Source organism: Trachinotus anak, unplaced genomic scaffold (assembly GCF_046630095.1).
Source record: "Trachinotus anak isolate AG129_WGS33_773 ecotype Australia unplaced genomic scaffold, CSIRO_AGI_Tana_v1 ptg000008l, whole genome shotgun sequence".
NCBI classification, from domain to species: domain Eukaryota; kingdom Metazoa; phylum Chordata; class Actinopteri; order Carangiformes; family Carangidae; genus Trachinotus; species Trachinotus anak.
The window spans coordinates 6,509,774-6,530,800 of record NW_027273859.1 but is presented as its reverse complement, the minus strand read 5'-3'; the positions used below and the strand labels follow the sequence as shown (position 1 = coordinate 6,530,800).

Here is a 21,027-nt window from a genome sequence, read left to right as displayed (position 1 = left end):
AAGACGCACAGTGAGAGGGTGTTAGTGAACACAACCTGAGTTATGGTTTCCGCTTGTTCTGTTGTCATCACTCTGAGGATGAAGAGTCCGACTACCTGCTATTCACCAGCCTTCAGTTTAAAGTGGATAAATATACCGAAAAAAGCCACATCATCGATATCGTGATGTCTTGAGGGCAGGCTACATGAGCATCATGCAGATCACACTATCTCAACTTGCCAGCTGGGGTCACTACTGACTAACAGCATTAGGTCTGGAGTAATACACAGCGTCCTCACTTCAGTTCTTCCCACGAAAAGAATAGGCATAGTGGAGGTGGTGTCTCCCCCCCCTTCCTTGGTTCATCTTTTAATGCATAGAGTATATCAGGGTCGAGCTGGGTGACTGGGGACATTTTAAACAGAGATACATTATGTTGCGTCTCATCAACATAACATTTAGTGCTAACTCAGTGCAAGCTGCAATTTCCGAAAAAAATTTAGATTAAAATTAATGTGGTGATATTTGCAATATTTTTTGTTTAATTAAGACATGCCACAGATGGTTTTCTTAGCAAACATTTAAACTTGTGAAAGTAGGAAAAAGCACAAGCAGAAAAAAAAGAACTTATTACAAAAGGTATGCAGTCATATTTTTTTTTCATATACGCCAAAATACAGATCTATGAACCTTTTGTAGAGACTAACGTCTGATGTATGGTATACCCTCTTATGCAGACTGGGATGGCAACATAGCGCTTCAAGAAATGACAGTAGATTTAAATGCATGTGAAAAAAATGTATTCACAACTAATATCAACTGCTGGTTCCTGATGAGTGACCTTAACCCAGGGGACTGCTGCTTCAGTGCATCCATGTAAAAGGAAGACCTAGCTGCTTTGTTAATGCAGTAAAATGCAGAAATTACATGACAGGTGCCGGAACGTGTGCGGTTACAAAAAAAAAAAAACTGGGCTCCTCACAGTGTGTCTGCGTATTGTTCACAATCATTTTATGGTAAGTCCAATGAGCCAAATGTGAGTGTTTGGATAAATAGTTTTTATTGTCAAGCAACTGTAAAATGCATTATTCTACCATGGAAGCAGTCAGAGATTCAGTGCCTGAAACTACTTGCATTCAATACTGAAGTAGCTGCTGTGACTATCACTGAGACTACAGTTGTGCAGGGTTGGGGAATGACAAATTACCTGTGACTGTAATATTTGACAGTAACTGTAATATCAAATCAGATTACACATTCTCTAGAGAAATATTGACCCCATGAATTCACTGTGTGTAGAATGGAAAATGATATGCGACATTTTTACATTATAGTATGTTTTTTTTTATTTGTTATAGCTGAAGGATGTGATTTCAAATTGCAGTTTGGAAATTGTGCATAAAGTGTATATTTACTCCATATCATCAATTTTAAGGTAAAAATGTGACACCAACAAGAATAAATTAGATTGCATTAAAATAATCATGTGAACAACCAACCCCCAACCCTGCTGTTTTGTGATTTATTTTCCTCTACAAAAGTATATATGTTCTTTGGCAATCTTTCAAATTAGCACACATTTCAAAAGATGCATTTTAACTTAAATCGAGAACGAGAAATACATATCACTGAAGTTAATGAGGCAGCTAGTGCTGACCAGCTGAAGAAAAAGTGCAGATGAGTCTTCATGTTCACATAGCTGGTATGGTGAAGTGCAGCTGGAGGCGGGGGACCAGGGGTGACAGAAGGAAAGGTGATGCAGAAAGGCACAGAGTGGGTTTCCTCCATCATGTCTTCACCCCTGCAGCTTGAACTGGAAGGAACTGGTGCTCCATTTGCTTGTGTCACAGTTGAGCATTGTGCGCTCTGTGAAGGTAACGTTTCCTTCTGCGTCGATCAAGATTATTGTATTGGTCCTGAATGGGCAGGGGCACAGGGGGACACAAGCAAACAAACACAAAAAATATAAAATTAGTGACTGAAAATGTTTGAAAATTAAGTCGAAGAACAAAGGCAAGTAGGACAACTACTGTATGATCATTTAACAGTCAGATTTTCACATTTGGGTTATTTAGCCAAACACCCTTATCAAGAGTGAGCAGCCAGTGCACTGCAAAATGACACTTTGATGGCTCTGACAAAGACCGACCCTCTGACCTTTGGGTTACAGGACAGTCTCTGTATCCACTAATCCACCGTGACATCACAGTGCAGACAGTCCCCTTTCATTTCCTCGCTGTGGAGGATTGATTGCACTGGGAATTTTTATGTAGCAACAGTTCTCTGCTGTCTATGATCCTGCAGTCTAACACAGTCCTGTCAGTTAGCTCAGGTGGAGAGAAACAGGGGGAGATAACAAACAGAGACTTTGTGTGGGTGGAAGACACTGACCTTGTGCCATAATGAGGTGAGCGAACACACACTGCTGACAGAGCCTGGATCATGGGCTTACTGTAACCATCACCCTGGCTCTCCTGAGCTGGATCAGGTGCGTTCCTGTTTAGCAAACACACAATACACCTCTTTAGGAGGAGTCATTTTTCAGTACATGATTCTTTTCCACTCTGTGCATGCAGCACATTAAAGTCAGCAATCACTTCACAACACATTCCATTCCTGAACCATCCATAACATCCATTGATACAGATGTGCTGCACATTTATTTCAGTCCCTGTGTCTCAACCCTAAAAGAACAAGGTTGTTTGGAAACTTTCTCTTAACTCACATCTGTTAACTCCCTTAACTTATCTGTGTGAAAATAATTTTGGGCAAAAATAGGACATGCAAGCAAAATTCGTCGCATGCTTGTCTACATGTAGAAAATGCTTCAGTAAATACTGATTCATTTTAAGCTGGTCCGCAGTTCAGTTTTTTTGTGATATGTGACGAGCCCCTTTTTAATATTTGATTCTTCTCCACTGTCTGCATTCGACCAGCTCCCAGTAGCATGAAACTGTTGTGCAGAGGATTTTGAATTTCGTCTTTGTTTTACATAGTGGCAAGACTGATTCACTTTTAGGTCAAGTCCACTGTAGGCTCTCCTGTCAAAAGTTTGATGTTTGATATTTCAAATTCTGCTTTCATGTTGCACAAGAGTGAATACCTTTCTACAGCCTGCAGCTCTGGCCATCTTTCCTATCAGGTAACTCAGCATTTTCTTGTTGAGAAATGTGGCTGTTAGGACTAAGCACACACTATACACTAAAGGAGAAACCATAATGCCACAAAAACATCAGTGATCAGACAGATTTCATATAAAAGTCTAACCTGGCCAAAAAATAGTCAGGCACATAGCAACCCACAAAACCACAACTTGTTGTTTCTGTACAGATTAAGCAAACAATATATAACATGTAGATTAGTGAGCTTCAGAGTGCTGGTAGCTGGACTTTTGTTTCCTTCAGACAGAGCAAGGCTAGCCGTTGTGCTGTTCCTGGTCTTTGTGTTAAGCCAAGCTACGCTAAGCTACGCTAACTAAGCTGGTGTTCCTCATACTTAACGTAAACACACGTGAGCGGTACCAGTCTTCTCCTCTAGCACTGAGCCAGAAAGTAAATAACTGTGTTTCCTAAAATTAAGTATTCCCTTGAAATTGTCTGATACATGTTCACAACCAGCAAACTATACTACGTATGATTAGTGAATATTGATGTAAATACTCTCAATGTGTCATCATAAAGTCCCCTAAATAAAACAAAAAACTATTTTTAAATCAAAAATTAAGATGACATGTGGTATTATGGTGTGTAAATCTATAGCAAGGGAATGGCTAGGTGGGTGTTCATCACTCACAGTTCCTCATTATTGAGGACATTGAGCAGCTCTTGCACCAGTCCATCACAGGACAGGGACTGGTCGTTGACAACGCTGGTGAAGTGGCGCTTGCCTTGCAGCAGTTTCTTCCATGGAGTGTCCAACAGTGAATTACTCAATCCATAGATTCCTGCTGGAGAGCACAGGAAGAATGCAGACAAACATACACTAGTAAGCTCTGTTGGTGACCTTGAAATATCAACATTGAAATATCAGGCTGACATACAGGCCAATGGGCCATGGGCTGAGAGGAGAGGTTAATATGAAATGAACGGTTTCTACAGCAACCGTTTTAAAACACAGACCTGATTTAAGATGGATGGGCTCCGGGCTGCCTCTGTTTCCATAGTAACACACAATGTCTTGTTTGGCTCTACATGGGACACAGTAAGATAGAAAATTAGAGATTGCATTTAATGATGATTACACTTGTTTATGTCTAATTGTGAAGGCAGAGGCAAGAATCATAATGTGTCTATACTCCTGAAATAAATGCAAACACGGCAAAGATGATGTTCAAAGGAGCCCATCTGAGGGAATAATGTAAAATGGGTGCTCAGGGTGACAGAGAATATCAACAGTGCACCATACAGTATTTGTCAATGACTGATGTTCTTTGCAGTCCTGGAAAATAGTAATTAAGAAGGCTGTTTCACTTGTATATGCAATCCAAATGGGAAAATACCAAACACCATAGTTAATTGCAGCATTTAAATCTTATCCTAAAGAAACAACTGGCTAACATTCAGGCATCAAAGTATAAATTAGCGCTGTAAACACCTTTGACTACCACAAAACCATTTAGTTACAGTGTTAGATCTCTTTGCAAAGTCCTTAGTTAGAGGGAATTTATTCAGACTGAAAAATCAGTCTGACATCAAGGGCATCTGTGACGGCTTTGGTACAGGAGAGTGAATAATAAATTATGACCAAATCCTTTGAACCAGTAGGGGAATTAAATTTTTGATGTCAATTTTATGACAGCCATACCAGTCGCATCAGTCAATCTGAAATGTGGTGCAACACTGCTTCAACATCTAACTTGGAAAGTTTCCCAGTCAAGAGCTGGTAAGACAGGAACAGAATATGCTGCTGGGCCTGTTGCTCTGCAACAAAATTTATTGGATGGTTGTAAAAGCAAATGAGATATGCCTCTGGTCCATACCATTTATCAGCACAAGTAGAAAATGTTTGCCATACAACCCATTTACAGAGATTTCATATGTGATACGTTCAAGGCTGAAACAAGCAGTTGATTAATCAATTAGCTGAGTGAAAGAATTTTAACCACTTTACAACTTCACCACATAACTTATTAATTACACCAAGGTCTGTTACTGCACTGGAACTTTAGTTCACTTGAAAGTTGCTTTGAATAAAGGTTCTGCCAAATTTGTAGATGTGATGTAAAAATGTCACCAACAACTACTCATTTTTCAAGCAAAATTCGAAAGATTTAATAGTTCAGTTTCTTAAATGTGAATATTTGATGCTTTTCTCTGCTTTTTATCACCATAAATAGAATATCTTTGGGGTTTAAACTGTTGGTTGGACAAAACAAGCTATTTGAAGACATCACGCTGGATTATGATGGTAATTTTACTTTATTATTTTCTGGTGTTTTATACCAAACAATTTGAAAATATGAGGTAGATTAACCAATAATGACAATAACCCTCAGTTATTAGCCTGGTGATGTTTATATGACATATTGTATATTAAAAACATGAATTTGTTGTACAGTATTTCAAAAGCAGTAGAGTGAAATATGGACCTCTCATTGTAAACTAAGATTCTAGTGTCTTTGGTTTATTTGATTATCAACGCTGGACCTGACTGAGGCTCATACAATGACACATTGTCCTTCTTCCCCTGCACCAAATGTAATAGAAGAAGTGATGCTTGCATTTCGCATTTTAATATGTAGGTGGTGACTGGACTAATTAAAATCATCTGATCTCATCTGATTTGTCAGTTTATTATTGTGTGCATCTTTCATAATTCATTCCATGCTTTCCTCTGGGACATTATTATTTCTTTTTAACCTCAGAAAACTACCAAGGACTGAGGAAATAATATGATGACACAGACTGACATGAGCAAACCTCCCTCTCACTCACTCACTCACTCACTCTCACACACACACACACACACACACACACCTCACCTTTATACCCTACAAATGATGAGAGATAAACATGCTTGCCTAAAAACCTCTGCTCCTGTGCAGAGGTCATTCTTAACTGTTTGCACAAGAGCTTCAGTGTCTTGTGTAAATTTCCTGGGGCAGAGTGATTTCTGAAGGCAGGACAATATGTGTCCAAGCAGCTGCGAGAGAACCCTCAAAGCTGTAGGTTGACATTATATTACTATCTCTCTGACAACAACAAATCAAAGGCCTTAATATTGTTGCCAAGTCGTCCCCAAACCCAGCTGAGCAGTCTGAATAAACAACTACTTTTTCCTGTGTTCCTATGGTTACTATGAACACAGCAGTACTGGCCAGTGTTGACTCGGCTGATAGCAGTCACCCCTCATACTTGCATGTAGAGAGTAGTTGCTCAATGGGAACCAGATGGCACAGTAGCCTGAAAGGAAATGGCAGCGTCTGTAAAGCCCCTACCTGTTGTCACTTGTGCTGTGGGTAAACAATATCTGAAATACTATTTTGATACTGTGGCCAGGCACTGTGACCTGAACACAACAATACCTGAAAGACCTGGTGTCTACCTACGCATGAACACCTTCCCTGTGACGTGCATAAAATTGACCATGATGGTAGCAGGTGGAAAATTTGCGGCGAGATAGCGCTATTTCTACTTTTTGAAACTGGCTACAGTCTCGAGAGTCCCATCAGGTGTGCTGTGGCTTGATTTGGGCTGAGATGAGGGAACAGCAGGAGGTCAAGGCAAATGGACACAGAGAGAACGAGGAGGGAAGAGTGGAAAACAGGCTTTTTCAGATCTCTGTCAGAGATGTAATCAGTATGCTGGCTGGGAGATGCTCTAATGAAGAGTCCTCTGTACTGAGGCCGCGGAGCAGTTTCCCCATCGCCAGCTGTGGTGTGGTTGCCTGGAGATGGTTGGATGAGCTTTCAACATTATCAGCTCTGAATGTAGATGGGCATGTTGGTAGGGGCTCCTGGGTAATGACAACATATTCTCGTATCCAATCACACACATCTGTGCATGTACACCCACACATGCCGACATTAAAAGCATGGAATGGAAAAAGGCAGACTTGACTTGTCCATTTTTTATCAGTTTTCTTCAGGCCAGAAAAATGGCTCCCTGGATGCCAATGTTGGTCTGTGAGTTGGTGCACTGTTTGATCCAGACCAAAATATCTCAGAAACTATTGGATGGGTTATCATGAAATTTGGCACAGATTCACATTAGCCATAGGCTGAACTGTAATAACTTTGGTGATCCATTGAGGTTTTATATGGCATCAATATGAAAGTCAAAATTTCAATTTCTCCAATGCTGTGGTTGATGATTAAAGCTAATGTTAGTATGGTAAACTACAATACTGAACATACTCAACATCAGCATGTTAGCATTGTCACAGTGAGCATGTTAACATTCAGCCCAAGTGCTTAGCATGGCTGTACACTACTGTCTTCTTATGTTGAGATACATAGTAAAAACAATGAACTTTTGATTTATTCATATAAATAACACTGACATACCCTATTTCAACATCAGCTACTGTATGTGGCCTCACGGTGATCTCTGACCTGATAAATAGAACAGAAGACCATAATGTTCTTTTATAACTTTACACTGTAATCTTATCACACTTGACCTGGAGTCTTGTGTGATCAGCTTCCCTAAGATCAGACAGCCGTTCAGGGCAGGTAAATGTAGGAAAAATGTAGTAGGATTTAGATCTCCTCTCTGATAAAAACATATGACCCCATGTTGAAAACTACAAATCCAGAATCAACATTACTTTAATTTATGTGGCAATTTTTGGCCATCTGGATTCAATCAATGAACAACAAAGGCTATATTTGAGCTATTTACTGTGAGCATCTATCGGAAATTGTGTTTAGTTCAAAATCATGTTTTACTCTACAGAAAGTGCATTTTCCCATAAGCAACCTTACAAGCACCTGGCAAAAAAACAAATACTAATAATAACAGCTCCTTTTTAAAATGTTGGGAGTTCATCCAGCCCTGATACTCTGGAATGTGCATATCTGCTGCACTGCTGTTTTTCTTTTTCAGCTCAAACAAGCTTCTGCCAAGAATTACAACACATAGTTTCAGGCCTAAGACTGAGCCACTTTCTTAAGTTGTTTTTATAAAATAGCCACACTCTGCTTTACTGAAAATGCATTAAGGGTAGCATTTCTTTGCAGGCAAACATCAGAGGAAATATTCATTAAAATGCATAATCTATGGGCACTGACTTTAAAGCGAGAGTGACATAAAGTGGGATCAAAAACCAACGCTATAGAAAAGTCAGATGAAATGTTGGATATGGAGCCTTGAGAGCATTGAGCTGGGAATATCTGGGATCCTAAAAAAATGATGACACATTTTGTCCTGCACCAGCACTATGTCATAAATCAAGTCTCTGGTTTCAGATGAATGAGAAATCCCCAATCCACCAGATGTAGTTATTGATCTGGAAAGAAACTAGATGCTGTATTTCCTCTGACCTGCTGGGCACACAACAGTCGAGATGAATGGGCTGGTAATAATGCTGTTTATCCAATAGATGAAGACTTGCTTTCTGTACTGTGTCATCTCCATCTGCAGTGAACATGGCTCTCAGACAGGTCTTTGAGAAACGAATACAGTTATCATCATTGCAACATAAACAAAGGGGGTCTTTCAGTTTGTTGGTTGTTGGGAGTGTGGGGTGGCACCTCATTTTTTCATGAAGGCGAAACACTACGTACAAAAACATATTTTTTTTCATGAAGTGGTCAATTTTGTGATTTTGAGCTATTCTGCTTCAATAATATTTTTCAGACTAATGGAAATAAAACATCCAAATACACGCTGAGGTGTTTATTTTACTATACTTTGTCTATTTGTGTCTATACTGTTGTCGTCGTAAAAATCATTGTGAAGCTCTCACTCTCCTGCACAATGTTATCAGATCCAAGCACGGTCACTTCCTTTGTATTTACAATAGGTAAGCAGTTTCCCAACATGAATTTTTTCCTCATAGTCTGAGCCAGAAATTTCCACTTCAGTGGCACTTAAATAAACAAACCAACCTTCAAGTTTTATTCCTATCTATATTCTGAAGGTTTTTACACAGGGTTTGTTCATATATCATTCATAGCCTGGTTTATATAACATTTTATTCCTAAAAACATGGTAAAAATTGATTTTTGTTATGGCTGCTGAGAGTATTTACAGATTTAGGGAGTAATAAAAAGAGATATCCAGAATCCTCTCTGCAAAACCACAACGTTGAACCTGGCTTTATCGGGTGTTCAGATTTCTGTTCTGGAAACTTGTGCAAATTAGTGCATATTTAATAAAATAATACTAGATTTGCATATTCAAAACTTGTAATACGAAAAAATAATTGTCTTAATTTACATAGTAGTCAAGTTGGGAAATTTTATGTCTGTATCTATTCATTTAATTTTTGCCCTATTCACCTGTAGTGCCTTGCCTTGGGGCAGTGCAGGTGCAACTACAGCTCCAGGTCATAATAAGGACATTTGCCTCTCCTGATGTCTTCAGTCTATTAGTCACAGCTGAGCCATCTAGCTGCTGTTATGTGTTTAGTTCTATGTGAAAGGAGAAATCAAAAGTTTTCCAAAGGCTGAAATAAAAGTGATACTTGGGACTGAAGCTGCAACTATGTCAAATTTTGTGCAGATGTGACAAACTTTGGGCTCTATAAACTCATCTAACAGCAACTGTCCACTTACAGCTTAGCCAGCACTATTCGGCACATCAGGCCTGTACAGCTTTGGTGTATGTGTGTATGCATGTGCTCTGAGTTTTGAGGATGGTGCCTCTTTTCGACTTTCAAAAACCAAAAGTATAACAGCAAAAATTTAAGAACTGGATAAAACTGTGAGTTTTAATGTGCTAACTATTACCGTCTACAGGTCAATCTACACCACTAACTTGACCCACTGTCAAGGGCCATGTCACAATACAGTACTTACATTAAGGATGCCAGTAATTCTATATCAGAGTGTGGGATCATGTTCGCGACTCTGTGCTGCCTTTTTACTGGATTTGGGGATGTTTTCCTTTCAGCAACAGCAGCCAAACCTTTTACCTGAGAGAGCTTTATGTTTGCCAAACAAACTGGTTGGTCCTCATAGTAAAAGGCTTTTCTGTTAAGTTTAAAGTGAAAACATAAGATTGGATAAGATGAAGAGTAAAGCATAAATCTTGTCTCTGTCCAAGTGTATCAGCTAAGTAAGGATTACATTAGAATAAAATAGCAGTCTGATCTAAACAGTTTTCCTTTTAATATGTATAATACTAGGACAAATGGACTCTATACAAGAACAGTATTGAACTCTTGCATCTTGCAGCTTGCATCACTAACAGGTGATCATGCTTTAGCTAAATAAGTGTTTTGGAATTATTTCATGTATGTGGTCATCAAGTCCATATTTAAGACCTTTTTTACAAGGTTATTATTTTATAACAAGTCAGTGAAACAGAAAAACACTGAAAAGTCAACTCCAGACAAAGTTTTCAGCCAACTCAGGCAAATCAACTGCTCGAAACAAAACCTGTCTGAAAATCAAGGACATGTTGTTTCAATAAACTACATCATATTTGAGGTAGGCAGCAATGATTAGCTGACATCATAGCTTGTAAAAATGACTCGTGTAGTGCCTGTGAGTAGGGGCTGAGTGCTCGAACCTGCATTAATTCAGTTTGTAGCTTTCTTGAGAGCACCATCCCAACAACTTCACACCCAACACTGCACTTCCTTGGGTCCTGAGCAATGTACTCACTAAGTTTGAAATTGATCAGATGAGTGGTAGTGGAGAAAACTGAAATACAGACAGACAGAGATTCCTCCATTTATAGTGGTTATAGTGAAAACAGTGTATCTCTGTAACCTCTGCAATGCTAAAAACTGTGGGAGAGGGGATATACAAGCATAAATAAATCCCTTTTGAGAAGAGATCCTGCTTGAGGCCACGTTAACAGAATACACAGATCATGACACCAAACTCCACTGTGTAAACCCAGATTTTTTTTGTCTCCCCCATCAGGGATACAGTTTGGTAGGGATGTGTGTGGGAGCTGAACCGCCAACCTCTTGCTGGCAGAAATTGAGACTTGTATCTATGCCAGTTGTCTACAGGGGTCTGAGCTATCTCAGAATGCACTGATCCCACTTAGATTTTTCTCTCTTTACCAGGTCACCAAATTTAGTCAAATCAGGCCGGTGAGACTGACAAAAAAAACAAAAGAAAAAACCTCATTATTTTTAATGCTGTCTGGATTTTCTTTGTCTTAAAACCCTGAAACATGAACAGGTGTTTCGTTAGATCTTTAATGCTGGCTCTTTCGCAGCTCAACATCTGAGATTTTTTTCAGCTCTGCCTGCTTAGCACTCCAGAGATGAACATGCTGCCTTTGTGGTTTCATTCCGAGGTAAGACTGAGGAACAGAGTTACAACCTATTCTCAATAAGTTTAAAACTCTTTGAGTTAAAATCCTATAGTCTGCAGGGATCTGTCACTGTCTTCGGTGTCGACCATATAAGTCACCTCATGACACCCACACAGTACAATAAAGGACTTGTCTTAACATCCGACAGCCTTAGGTGGCCATGTTACGTATTTTTCCTAACTCTCTGAAATAAATTTTGTCTTGTGAAATCTCATTCAGGGTATGGCTGCCTACTGGAAGACACAAGTCAGTTTTTGCAACCAAAACTTGGTGCAAAGATTCTCACTATGTTAACACTTTTACTCAGTGGATGGACCATACACTCAAATGGAGTTCACCACCCCTTTCACTCACTTGAACTCTGCTGTGATGAGGTTGAAGCCGTTGTACAGGTGGCCTTCTGTTGACACCTTCTTCAGGTAGGAATGACTGTCCAGATCCTTGTCCATAAGGTAGTTAGACACTAGAAATCCTGCAGAGCGGAAACAGGAAAAATAAATGGTTGTTAAATTATGCACTCAGTACACCAGCCTCGTTGTTAATAATAAATACAAGACTTGAGGCATAAATGGTGTCTTGAGATCCTTCAAGGTGTGCTTTTAGATGCTGTTTCAATATACAATACCATCTTATTGAAGAAATTGCATGAATAGACTTAAATGTATAAGGAACAGATAAATCATACATCTTAAGTTATATAAAACTATACTTGTGACTTTGTTGTGGCTGGCTCACCTCTTCCTTGTGCATCAGGGTTAGGACGTCCTTCCATGTAGTTGGTGATTGCGGCCAGCTTGCCCCTCTTACTGATCCCCAGCCATGATCCTCCTTCCTTACCATACTCCAGGTCCAGGCCTGGTTAACAACAACAGTCGTAGAATGTTTATCAAACACAGCTACAATTTTCACCAGACTTCATCTGGAGGTAAAATATATTGTACACTGTTAGTAGCCATTCAGTATGCCATCATATAAATAACTGTCACAATGTGACACTGTCACTGTATGGGATTAATAAAGGTTTCCTCCATACTTTTGAACAATTCTGAGAAAATGCAACACCCTGGCAGCATCCATGTTTTTGCAGATTTCCGTCAATGGTGGAAACGTGGCAAGAAATGTGGTTTCTCGCTGGGAGCGGGTGGTGGTGAATGTTGCTCGACAAGATCTTCAGCTATTGTGTGTTTCTAATATGCCCTCTGAGCAGCACTACGTTTTCAAGGTGGTGGTGGAAGCTACAGTGAGTCGCTATCAGAAAGCGACAAGACAAGCCGGGTCTACCTGGTTAGCATGCTACCTAAAGTGGAGGACTTGATAGAGACAAGAGTCAACATTGGTTTTACTTTCCACAACTGGAAACAGGTCTTGGTGAGTAAAGGAAGGTTTGGTTATGAACTTGCAACGTTTCTTGTAAACTGGTAAGTAAACAGCTGTTGATGTTAACATTGGGTTTATAGCGCTAGCAAAACTTACAAATAGCTCCTTAAGAAACCTACAACATGTTCAACACAGGTCAGTTTCTCCCTAAGAAGTACACTGAGTAATGTTGATGATGTTTCCTGGAAAGAACTAGGTCATTTGGTAGTGATTATAGGGAAACTGAGACAGTGTTCAATTAGTAGACTTCTAATTGCTTAACTATAAAGAATTGCTAGCATTTTTAGACAAAACACAGCAAGTGAGTACATACAAAAATGTGAAATTTGTCAACAGCCAAGCGTATGAAAAATATGGTTTCCAATAATAAACCAATAATGAGTAATTCTTACTATTTTGAAGAAAGTCCCATTTCTCCAATAATTAGTGCCAAATTACATAATTGTTGGCAGGAAATTTTTTAGTTATCTTTTCCTCTGTTAAGTAATTTGCTGCGAAGGTCTCACGAAAGCAAGCTTTGAAGCAAAATGTCCTTCCTCCATATACAAAAGGTAATAAGAAAACATACGTAACTTGAACTAGCCTGCATTGAGACAGACCTGATGAAATACAGAGCTCAACAAATGATGGACTGTCACTGACATTCAAACATTAGAGCAAATATATAAGGAATATATCCTTTTATATGTCACGTGACTGGACTACCATCATAAAATCAATCTATCAATAAATCTATTGGTTTTTTTTTCCACATTCCTCTTCATAACATAGAAAAGGTGGGGCCCTGTTAGTGTACGGCACTTCCTGGTGATCAATAAAGACAGGTCCACTTACACTGACAGTGTCCAAGACTGCCAAACGCTCTCATTCTTCTCGGCATGGATGGAAAGCTAGCGTGATCCCACTGGGAGCTATAGCTTACTTCCCTTCTCGTGATGCTATGTCTCCTTCAGGGTCTTGCCTCCACCCCCCCACAGCCCCACAGATAAGGCAGAGCCATTTATTCCTGTCACATTGCATAAGAGCAGCCATCAATTAAAGGCCCACTACTGGAGTCCTGACCCCTCTATTACAGAGGGGAGAGGAGACTGATGAACAAGGGGGCCATATCTGTGTTTCCTCCTTCAGCCGAAAGAAAGGATGATTGATTTCCTCTGGTTGGCTATAATGTGTATTGGACATCAGTCAATTAAATATAGTTACCACGGGGAGAGATGCCCTGTGACGGAGCGGAGGAGTATTGGATTCTGAGGTGAAAGAGACAGACTTTTCCTAGATTATTCAAAGGCATTTAGCCTTGGATAAAACTGTATACGGTCGCTGTTAAAAACTCCACATCTGCTGCTTTTTCACATAGTCACACAGAGCCTAAAGAGTCAAGTTTTAAAGCCCAACACATATACCAATTGACAAGATTTAACACAAACCTACATCCATTAAATATGTTATGCGCTGCCTGATTTGATTTTGTATTGTTTTATTGGCAACTTTTTATTGTTTCGGCCAGGTCTCCCTTGCAAAAGAGTATTCCTGCCATAATGAGCTTTAACTGGTTAAATAAAGGTTAAATAGATAAAAGCCTGCCCTTCAGGTCTAACTTGCCTTTTGTTTACTTATCATCTCTTGTAACAGAGGACAAAGTGAGAGGTTCTTCATGCAGTGCTCTTTGCTTCACTTCTAACTTAATGGCTAGAGGTGAGATGGACTTTTTGACTTACCACTGAGGATCTCACTGTTAGTTCCCCAGAAGTCTGCAGCTTTGGATGGCCTGTTGTAGAACTCATCTCTGTTTGCAGCCAAAATTAGCCTGAGGAAATGGAAAAGAGTGGTCTGAGAGGCTGTTTTGTATTTTTGTTCATTCTGTGAGTCTTGTTCATTTGCTCTTGACATGAAGCACTGAGGTATTACAGAGGGCCATCGGTGGTCTGAACAGCAGATCCATCATCAGCAGCTCATTCATCATCATGAACACATATATCCCATCTCCTTTATCTTCCTTCTCAGTTGGCAGTTGATCATATGTTTATAGACCCTGCAGCCTTTTAGAAAGAAATCTGTTGTGTCTGTCTGTGCTTTATCTGTGACCCATGCAGACTTTCCAATCGGTCAACAAATCTAAGAAAATAGGGTATTGTGCTGTCTTTTGTCAGATAAGTACTTGATTGTAACTTCTAGAAGCAGCATGATCAGTTATCCATTCTATAAAATTCCTCTTATTCCTCCTCTTGCCCTTGATTTACACAGGTGATCATTATACATAAGAGTTGCTGGCTTGTTTACCACTGACTGAGTTTTCTGGACACCGTGTTGTAGGTGTTCCACTTTAATAAAGGCCTCAGATGTGTCTAGGAGCCTTCAAAGAGAGTATTTCATTTTGATTTTAACTGAGCAGGATGCAGAGGATATAAAAGGTCAAGGTTAGAAGGAGGAGGGTGTCTTTTTGATGATGACCAAAGGAAAGAGGATCAAAAAGAATGAGATGGATAAAGGACAAGCCAATATTACAGTTTCAGACAACTAATCTTGACACAGAAGAAGAGAAAAAGAAAAAGAACTTGATCCATATGACTATAGTGTACTGGTTGTATCAGTGTAATACAGCAGCTTGGTGCAATTCCTTCCTTTTTTATTTATTTATTTATTTTTTTTTACATATACTATAAATTACTATGACAACTTTCCACAGTGTTGAAGATAATGAATGCCTGTCGGTCCCTTCAGACAGGAATTCATTTCAGTGCATTATAAAAATCCACCTTACAGACGGGTGGGCGTCTCACACTGTTGTATCAGTACTGATGTTATGATCTAAACTAAAGTATTCACATTGTACAAAAGTAAATTCATGTTCCCATGTCCCACTGAATCAAATGTACTCCCTTTCACAAACAAAACATTCTTAAATTTAACTTATATTTAAATTATTTCTCCAAAATGTAAAACTTATTTTTTAATCTTTCAAAACCCATTGACTAATCATTAGTAATTACTGAAATTATGCTGTCTTGGCAAACACCGTATCAAACCTAGAAGCCTTTTTTTAATATATCAGGCTGAATTTGTGCAAAATGTTTATAAAATTATTCACATCACATCTGAAATACTTCCAACTGATTGAACAGTGCAGACATAAAAAATATATTTCACTCAGAGGAAAAGTCCTGTAGCTTCAGTGAAGAGTTCAAAAAATCCAATACAGAATAAATATGGCAGTGTGGAAAATATATTTTTTTCTAAACTTAAAAATACTTATTTCAAGAAACTTAAAAAGGGTTTTAATTTTTGCAGAAATCTGTGGCTGATTTAGGTAATTCATCTCATTTTCATCTCATTTTGCAAAGCTGGCTGTGCCTACCTCCCATCAGTAACCTCTGCAGATGGTCTAAATATGTTTTTATTGCCAGAGCAAAGCTACAACACAAACATTTACTGCTACAAACAAGAGTGAACAGCCTGAACAATAGTGTGGTCTGGTTTAAAATACCTCACCTTGAATGTGACTCTGCGGTCTGACACAGACTATCTGTCACTACACTACACGCTACACTATGACCTGCATTATTCTTCAGGGTGTCAGTGAGTAATTATGCCACTATGTTCATGACCATTAACAGCTACAACCTGCATTGTGACCTGTACCTAATGCAACACCGGCCATTACTTTCTAAATGCCTTTACTGGCAGGTCACTACTGTCAGTTGTGGAGCAAAGAAAAGTAACTTAGTGGCTTTATATCCTCACTCGGCATCTGTTACCCACTATTTACATAGCAACACACATGCACACACAAGTCTCCATCCAGCTCATCTCCTATTCAGCAGTTATGAAATAGAAAAAACAACCTTTCCCTTTGCTTAGAGGAAAAGACGACCTCTGACTATACACCATGTGAATTTTGTAAACATAAATTAACATCAGAATATTGTAGACTTATGTAGTCTGTGGTGCGTAACCATATAAAGGAATTAAATTACAAGTTACCGATATAACTAATTGTTGCACATTTATAGAATTAGAGTGAAAGGCCACTGAGATATAGATTTAAACACTGTGGAGAGGCACTTAAACACCCTTTGGGCAAACTCTAATGGCAGAAAAAGTGCAAATGAAATTTATTGACCTCTACAATAGCTATACATTTCCTCCGAGGTTGGCAACGGTCCTCCTATTAATCTTTCAGGATGGGAGCATGGATCCTGTGTAAGAGCCAACAGATAAACCAAACTGACCTAATAGAAGTTGGTCTCTGTGCATCAAAGGCTAATGACAGCCATTTCCCACGGCACTCTGTGAGCCACTACTGCTCCTGCAAACAAAGCTAACACTAATGATGCTGCACAAGAGAGAGCATCTGCTATCGAATCCTGCGGGGAAAATCACATGTGAGCTGCTCGGATCACAGTGACAGTCGGCCAGCTGCATCATGTAGAAGGGATGGTTAGCAGCAGAGAGGTATCAAAGCTCTTCACGAATGCCGAACTCAGATTTGTATTTTCATTCAACAAACACAGTAGTTTGCCGACTTGGTGGCAGCCTTGGTATTCTAGTTGTGAATGTATGTATTCAAAGATATTGATGATTCCCATGGGTTCATTCCATATAATTTTGATGAACCCTTGACCTTTCATCTTGCTTTAACATTATGTTAAATTACCACTTGATCAACCAACTGTTCTGAAGCATGGTATATTGGAATATAGCTACAATTCTAATAAATAAGCTGTAGACATTCATTGTCTTTTTGAGTTTCCTCTAGAGTAACCACTACTACATGTTGAAATACAGTATTTCACCTGCTAAGTGAAAACTTTAACCTGCTGGCAACGCTACGGGAAAAGTCAGGGGGTCACCAAAGTCATTAGGGCTCATGCTCTGAGCACCATAAATGTGAATGAATCTGAAAAAAATTTGATGGCAATCCAACCAATCTCTGTCGACAAAGTTCAGTCTGGACAAAAATGGCCTAACTAAAGCCTAACTTAAGACATTAATCTAATTGGCAGGTTGCCATTAAATATGAGCACATTCACACATTCATGCTCCAATGAGGATCAATCCTTCAGCCAGTGTTCGGCCTTGCTTACAACATATATCGTAATTTAATTGGCGGATTGCCAGAGTAATATTTTACTCCTACTGTGATAAACATTGCAAAAGCTTTATGAAAAACTGTCAGAATGCTATTTGTTTAGTCCATCGCTTTCATGCAATGAAAGTTGTAGCCTCTAGGGATCACTAGAACAGCATATCTAAGTGACACTGATTAGTCTAAAAGAAGTGTTGTAATTACTGGTCAGATCAAATTAGAATATTGGTTGGTTGATTGCAGCATGGCTCTCATTCTGAGCAGATGAAAATGTTGAAATTCAAAAAAAATAAAATGCAGGCTAGAAACTGAAATGCTGAAATCTCAGCATGTGGATAATCATAGAGTCATTTGTGCTGAACATGAACCCGTTTAACCCCTACAGATATTTATTCATTATAATTGAACATAATAAAACTTTAATCTTGCCGTGCCCGTTTAGTGTTAGTTTCCTGCACAGTTCTTTTGATTTATACATGTAAATCACCACAGCACAAGAAAACAACTTCTGCAACTATATATAGCACTGATGTAACCGCATTAGGACACAGTACAGTTCACCTTTCCCCAGGTTTAGGTCTGAGTCAGTGCTCATAACGCACCTCTGATGTGATCTCCTTAGGCGGGGTCAGACTCCCAGCGGGAAGGACAGAGGTGGACTATGGCCAGGTAGAGAGCTCACTGTCGAGCTCTGAGGGGGATTATAATAAGATGGACTTCACATCACACTGCATCTCACTATAACTGCTTGCACTGCGCTGGTCTGTGCTGCCCACTGAAATAAGTTAGCACTTACTGCAGGGTAGTGCACATGGAGGATTCATCCAGCACTTTAAAATGTGACATTTGAGCTAAAGATGTTTCTGGAATGCTTGCAATGTTGCCAGTGCTAAGTACATTATGTGCCACATACGACTGGTGGAGTCTTGCACAGCTATTTATCTTATTTCATAGACAACTATGAAACTGTCCAAGACTAAAGCACATATCACACATATAAAGTTAGATAAAAGAAACTTGTATATATATATATATATATATATATATATATATATATATATATACAAGTTTCAAGATGTCAAGATTTCATTTATCAACCATAACAGTTTTTTGTCTTGTTTAAAAAAAAAAAAGTATCTAAATGATCTGTAGCTGCATGTAAGCTGCATATTCCAACACTTCATTGAAGCTACATGATGCAAACTCCGAGTGAACCCAGCACTGTGTTTATTTTATGGAAGTATCAAAAAGAAAACAAATCCAACTTGACATATTGTATATGGATACAAAAAACCAAAAACAATAACCTCATAACATTGTTTAGCAAGATGGAACAAATGGTGGGTGCTTTAGGATTTAAAGGTTAAAATAATCATACTGCAGTGCTGAAATCAAAAGTGAACATGAACATATGACATTTGACCCATATCTTGGTGTTTTTCCACTTGCTGGTTGACTTCAGATCAATGAGGGTAGAGGAGTGAATAAATGAAGGACACCAGATTTCAACTGCTCCACCAAAGTGCTCATAAGCAACATATCTCACCTAACCCCAAGTGTGCAGTTCTCTGGTCTCTGTATGACTGTGCTCTCTAACCTCTGTACAAGAAGAGGGATTGTTTAAGGATATTAAGATTTTTGGTTAGATTTTTGTATTCTGGTAAGTCATTACCTCTGTTACAAGTTTGGAGGCAGCTCCCTTGTTTGTTCTACACTACACTCTGGCTGTAGATGAAATTAAGATACATTCTCTGTGCATGATCTCATGCATTTCATTATCGTGCCGGAGCATGACCTATGCTGTGATCATATTTTTTCTTGCAAGTCTTTCCTTACAATTTCCCTTCTTCTACTGCATGGCTGACCTTGTGTGTAGCACAATTAGTGTCAATATGTGATGAAAGGGTCATTTGCTCTACCTGTAGGCATTTTTGGATGCAGGCCGGGGGTCAAACTTGAAGAAAATTATACACATGGATGTACTGGGGGATTGATGACTGGGTTTTCACTCAGTCCGCATCTGCCTTCAAATTTTAGTCACATCTGACAAAAAGAAGTAATCAGAAAAAGAAACAAGTAAGCACCTGGGTTAAGTGTTGGCGTATGGAAGTGTGGCATGTGACAGAATAGTGGAAGTATAGCGACTTTAGAGATTAAGACATGTTGGGTGTGTTTAAATTATAAGAAATATTTAAACAGATTGATAAAACAGCAGATAAGCGTGCTCCTCATTGTCTGATTTCATAGAGCATATATCATGATGAAAAAGACTTGGGAATTATCCATATCTGTAGTATGTGCTCATCAGAATACATATACTCCACTAAACAGTAATTATTTGAAAACTTACATAATGTATTTGGCTGTAGGGCAAACAAATGGACCATCCAGAGTGCATGCTGTGTGTACCCCCTGTGAACATGTTCAGAACGGCAAGTGTTAAATGTAATGAGTACAAAAGTAGAAATTAAATCATTAACAAGTTCAAAGGCTCTGCCATCAATCACAACGTCATGTGCCATGTAGGGCACAATAATCATCTCATACTATCAAGCTGGTATGTTGCAACGACTTGTCAGATAGTTAACATGTTATCGGGCTAATAACACTGCGTTAAATGTGAGTAGCATTGTGACAAACTATTAATAGTTGCTAGCCAGACAGCATAGACACTGTCTTATGTCGCTGCAAACATACATAACCTGCCTTGCAGACCAAACAGAGGTTGATTAACATTTTAACACATATGGCCAGTTCTACCTCGATCAGCAAACTGGTTTCAGCATAAGTTGGTAACCTTATCCACAACTAGCAAACGTTAGCATAGTTACAATCAATAACGTAACGATGACGGACAGACAAACCAAGCAAACTTTAGATACATACCTAAACTTAGCTATGCGCGCCACACTAGACTGCAAATAATATTTGTTCAGCCAGTTCTTTAAGAGCTGACTCCTACACTGTTTACTGCTCTGTTGTCGGCTTACTGAATCCACGGTCCCTTCACAGTCGCTGTTGACAACTAAAAGGAAGTGCTCACATAGAGTGCCCTCGATTTGTGTCTCCAGTCGTTTGATAATCTTTTACAGCGGGTGTGAATATGTATTTTCTGTTCGTTGTCCCAATCCCGCCCACTCGGGCACT

At 39.1% G+C, this 21,027-nt stretch overlaps 1 protein-coding gene across 4 annotated transcripts; it reads right to left on the bottom strand.

Moving 5' to 3' along the window:
* Positions 1-1,016: 1,016 nt before the first annotated feature.
* tango2 (transport and golgi organization 2 homolog (Drosophila)) lies at positions 1,017-20,902 on the bottom strand. Of its 4 annotated transcripts, none has more exons than XM_071482108.1 (9): positions 20,759-20,902; positions 20,231-20,283; positions 14,513-14,601; positions 12,153-12,272; positions 11,772-11,889; positions 4,098-4,165; positions 3,772-3,925; positions 2,371-2,475; positions 1,017-1,895 (listed from the first exon to the last, which is right to left on the bottom strand). In XM_071482108.1, exons 1-9 carry the CDS (start codon positions 20,762-20,764, stop codon positions 1,775-1,777), a joined length of 834 nt encoding a protein of 277 aa, XP_071338209.1. In that variant the 5' UTR covers positions 20,765-20,902; the 3' UTR covers positions 1,017-1,774. The 4 variants fall into 4 exon arrangements, with proteins under 4 accessions (XP_071338209.1, XP_071338211.1, XP_071338210.1 ...); XM_071482110.1 differs by having other exon boundaries at positions 3,772-3,922; positions 20,759-20,900; XM_071482109.1 differs by lacking the exon at positions 20,759-20,902 and adding an exon at positions 19,800-19,923 and having other exon boundaries at positions 20,231-20,289.
* Between the last annotated feature and the right edge of the window lie 125 nt (positions 20,903-21,027).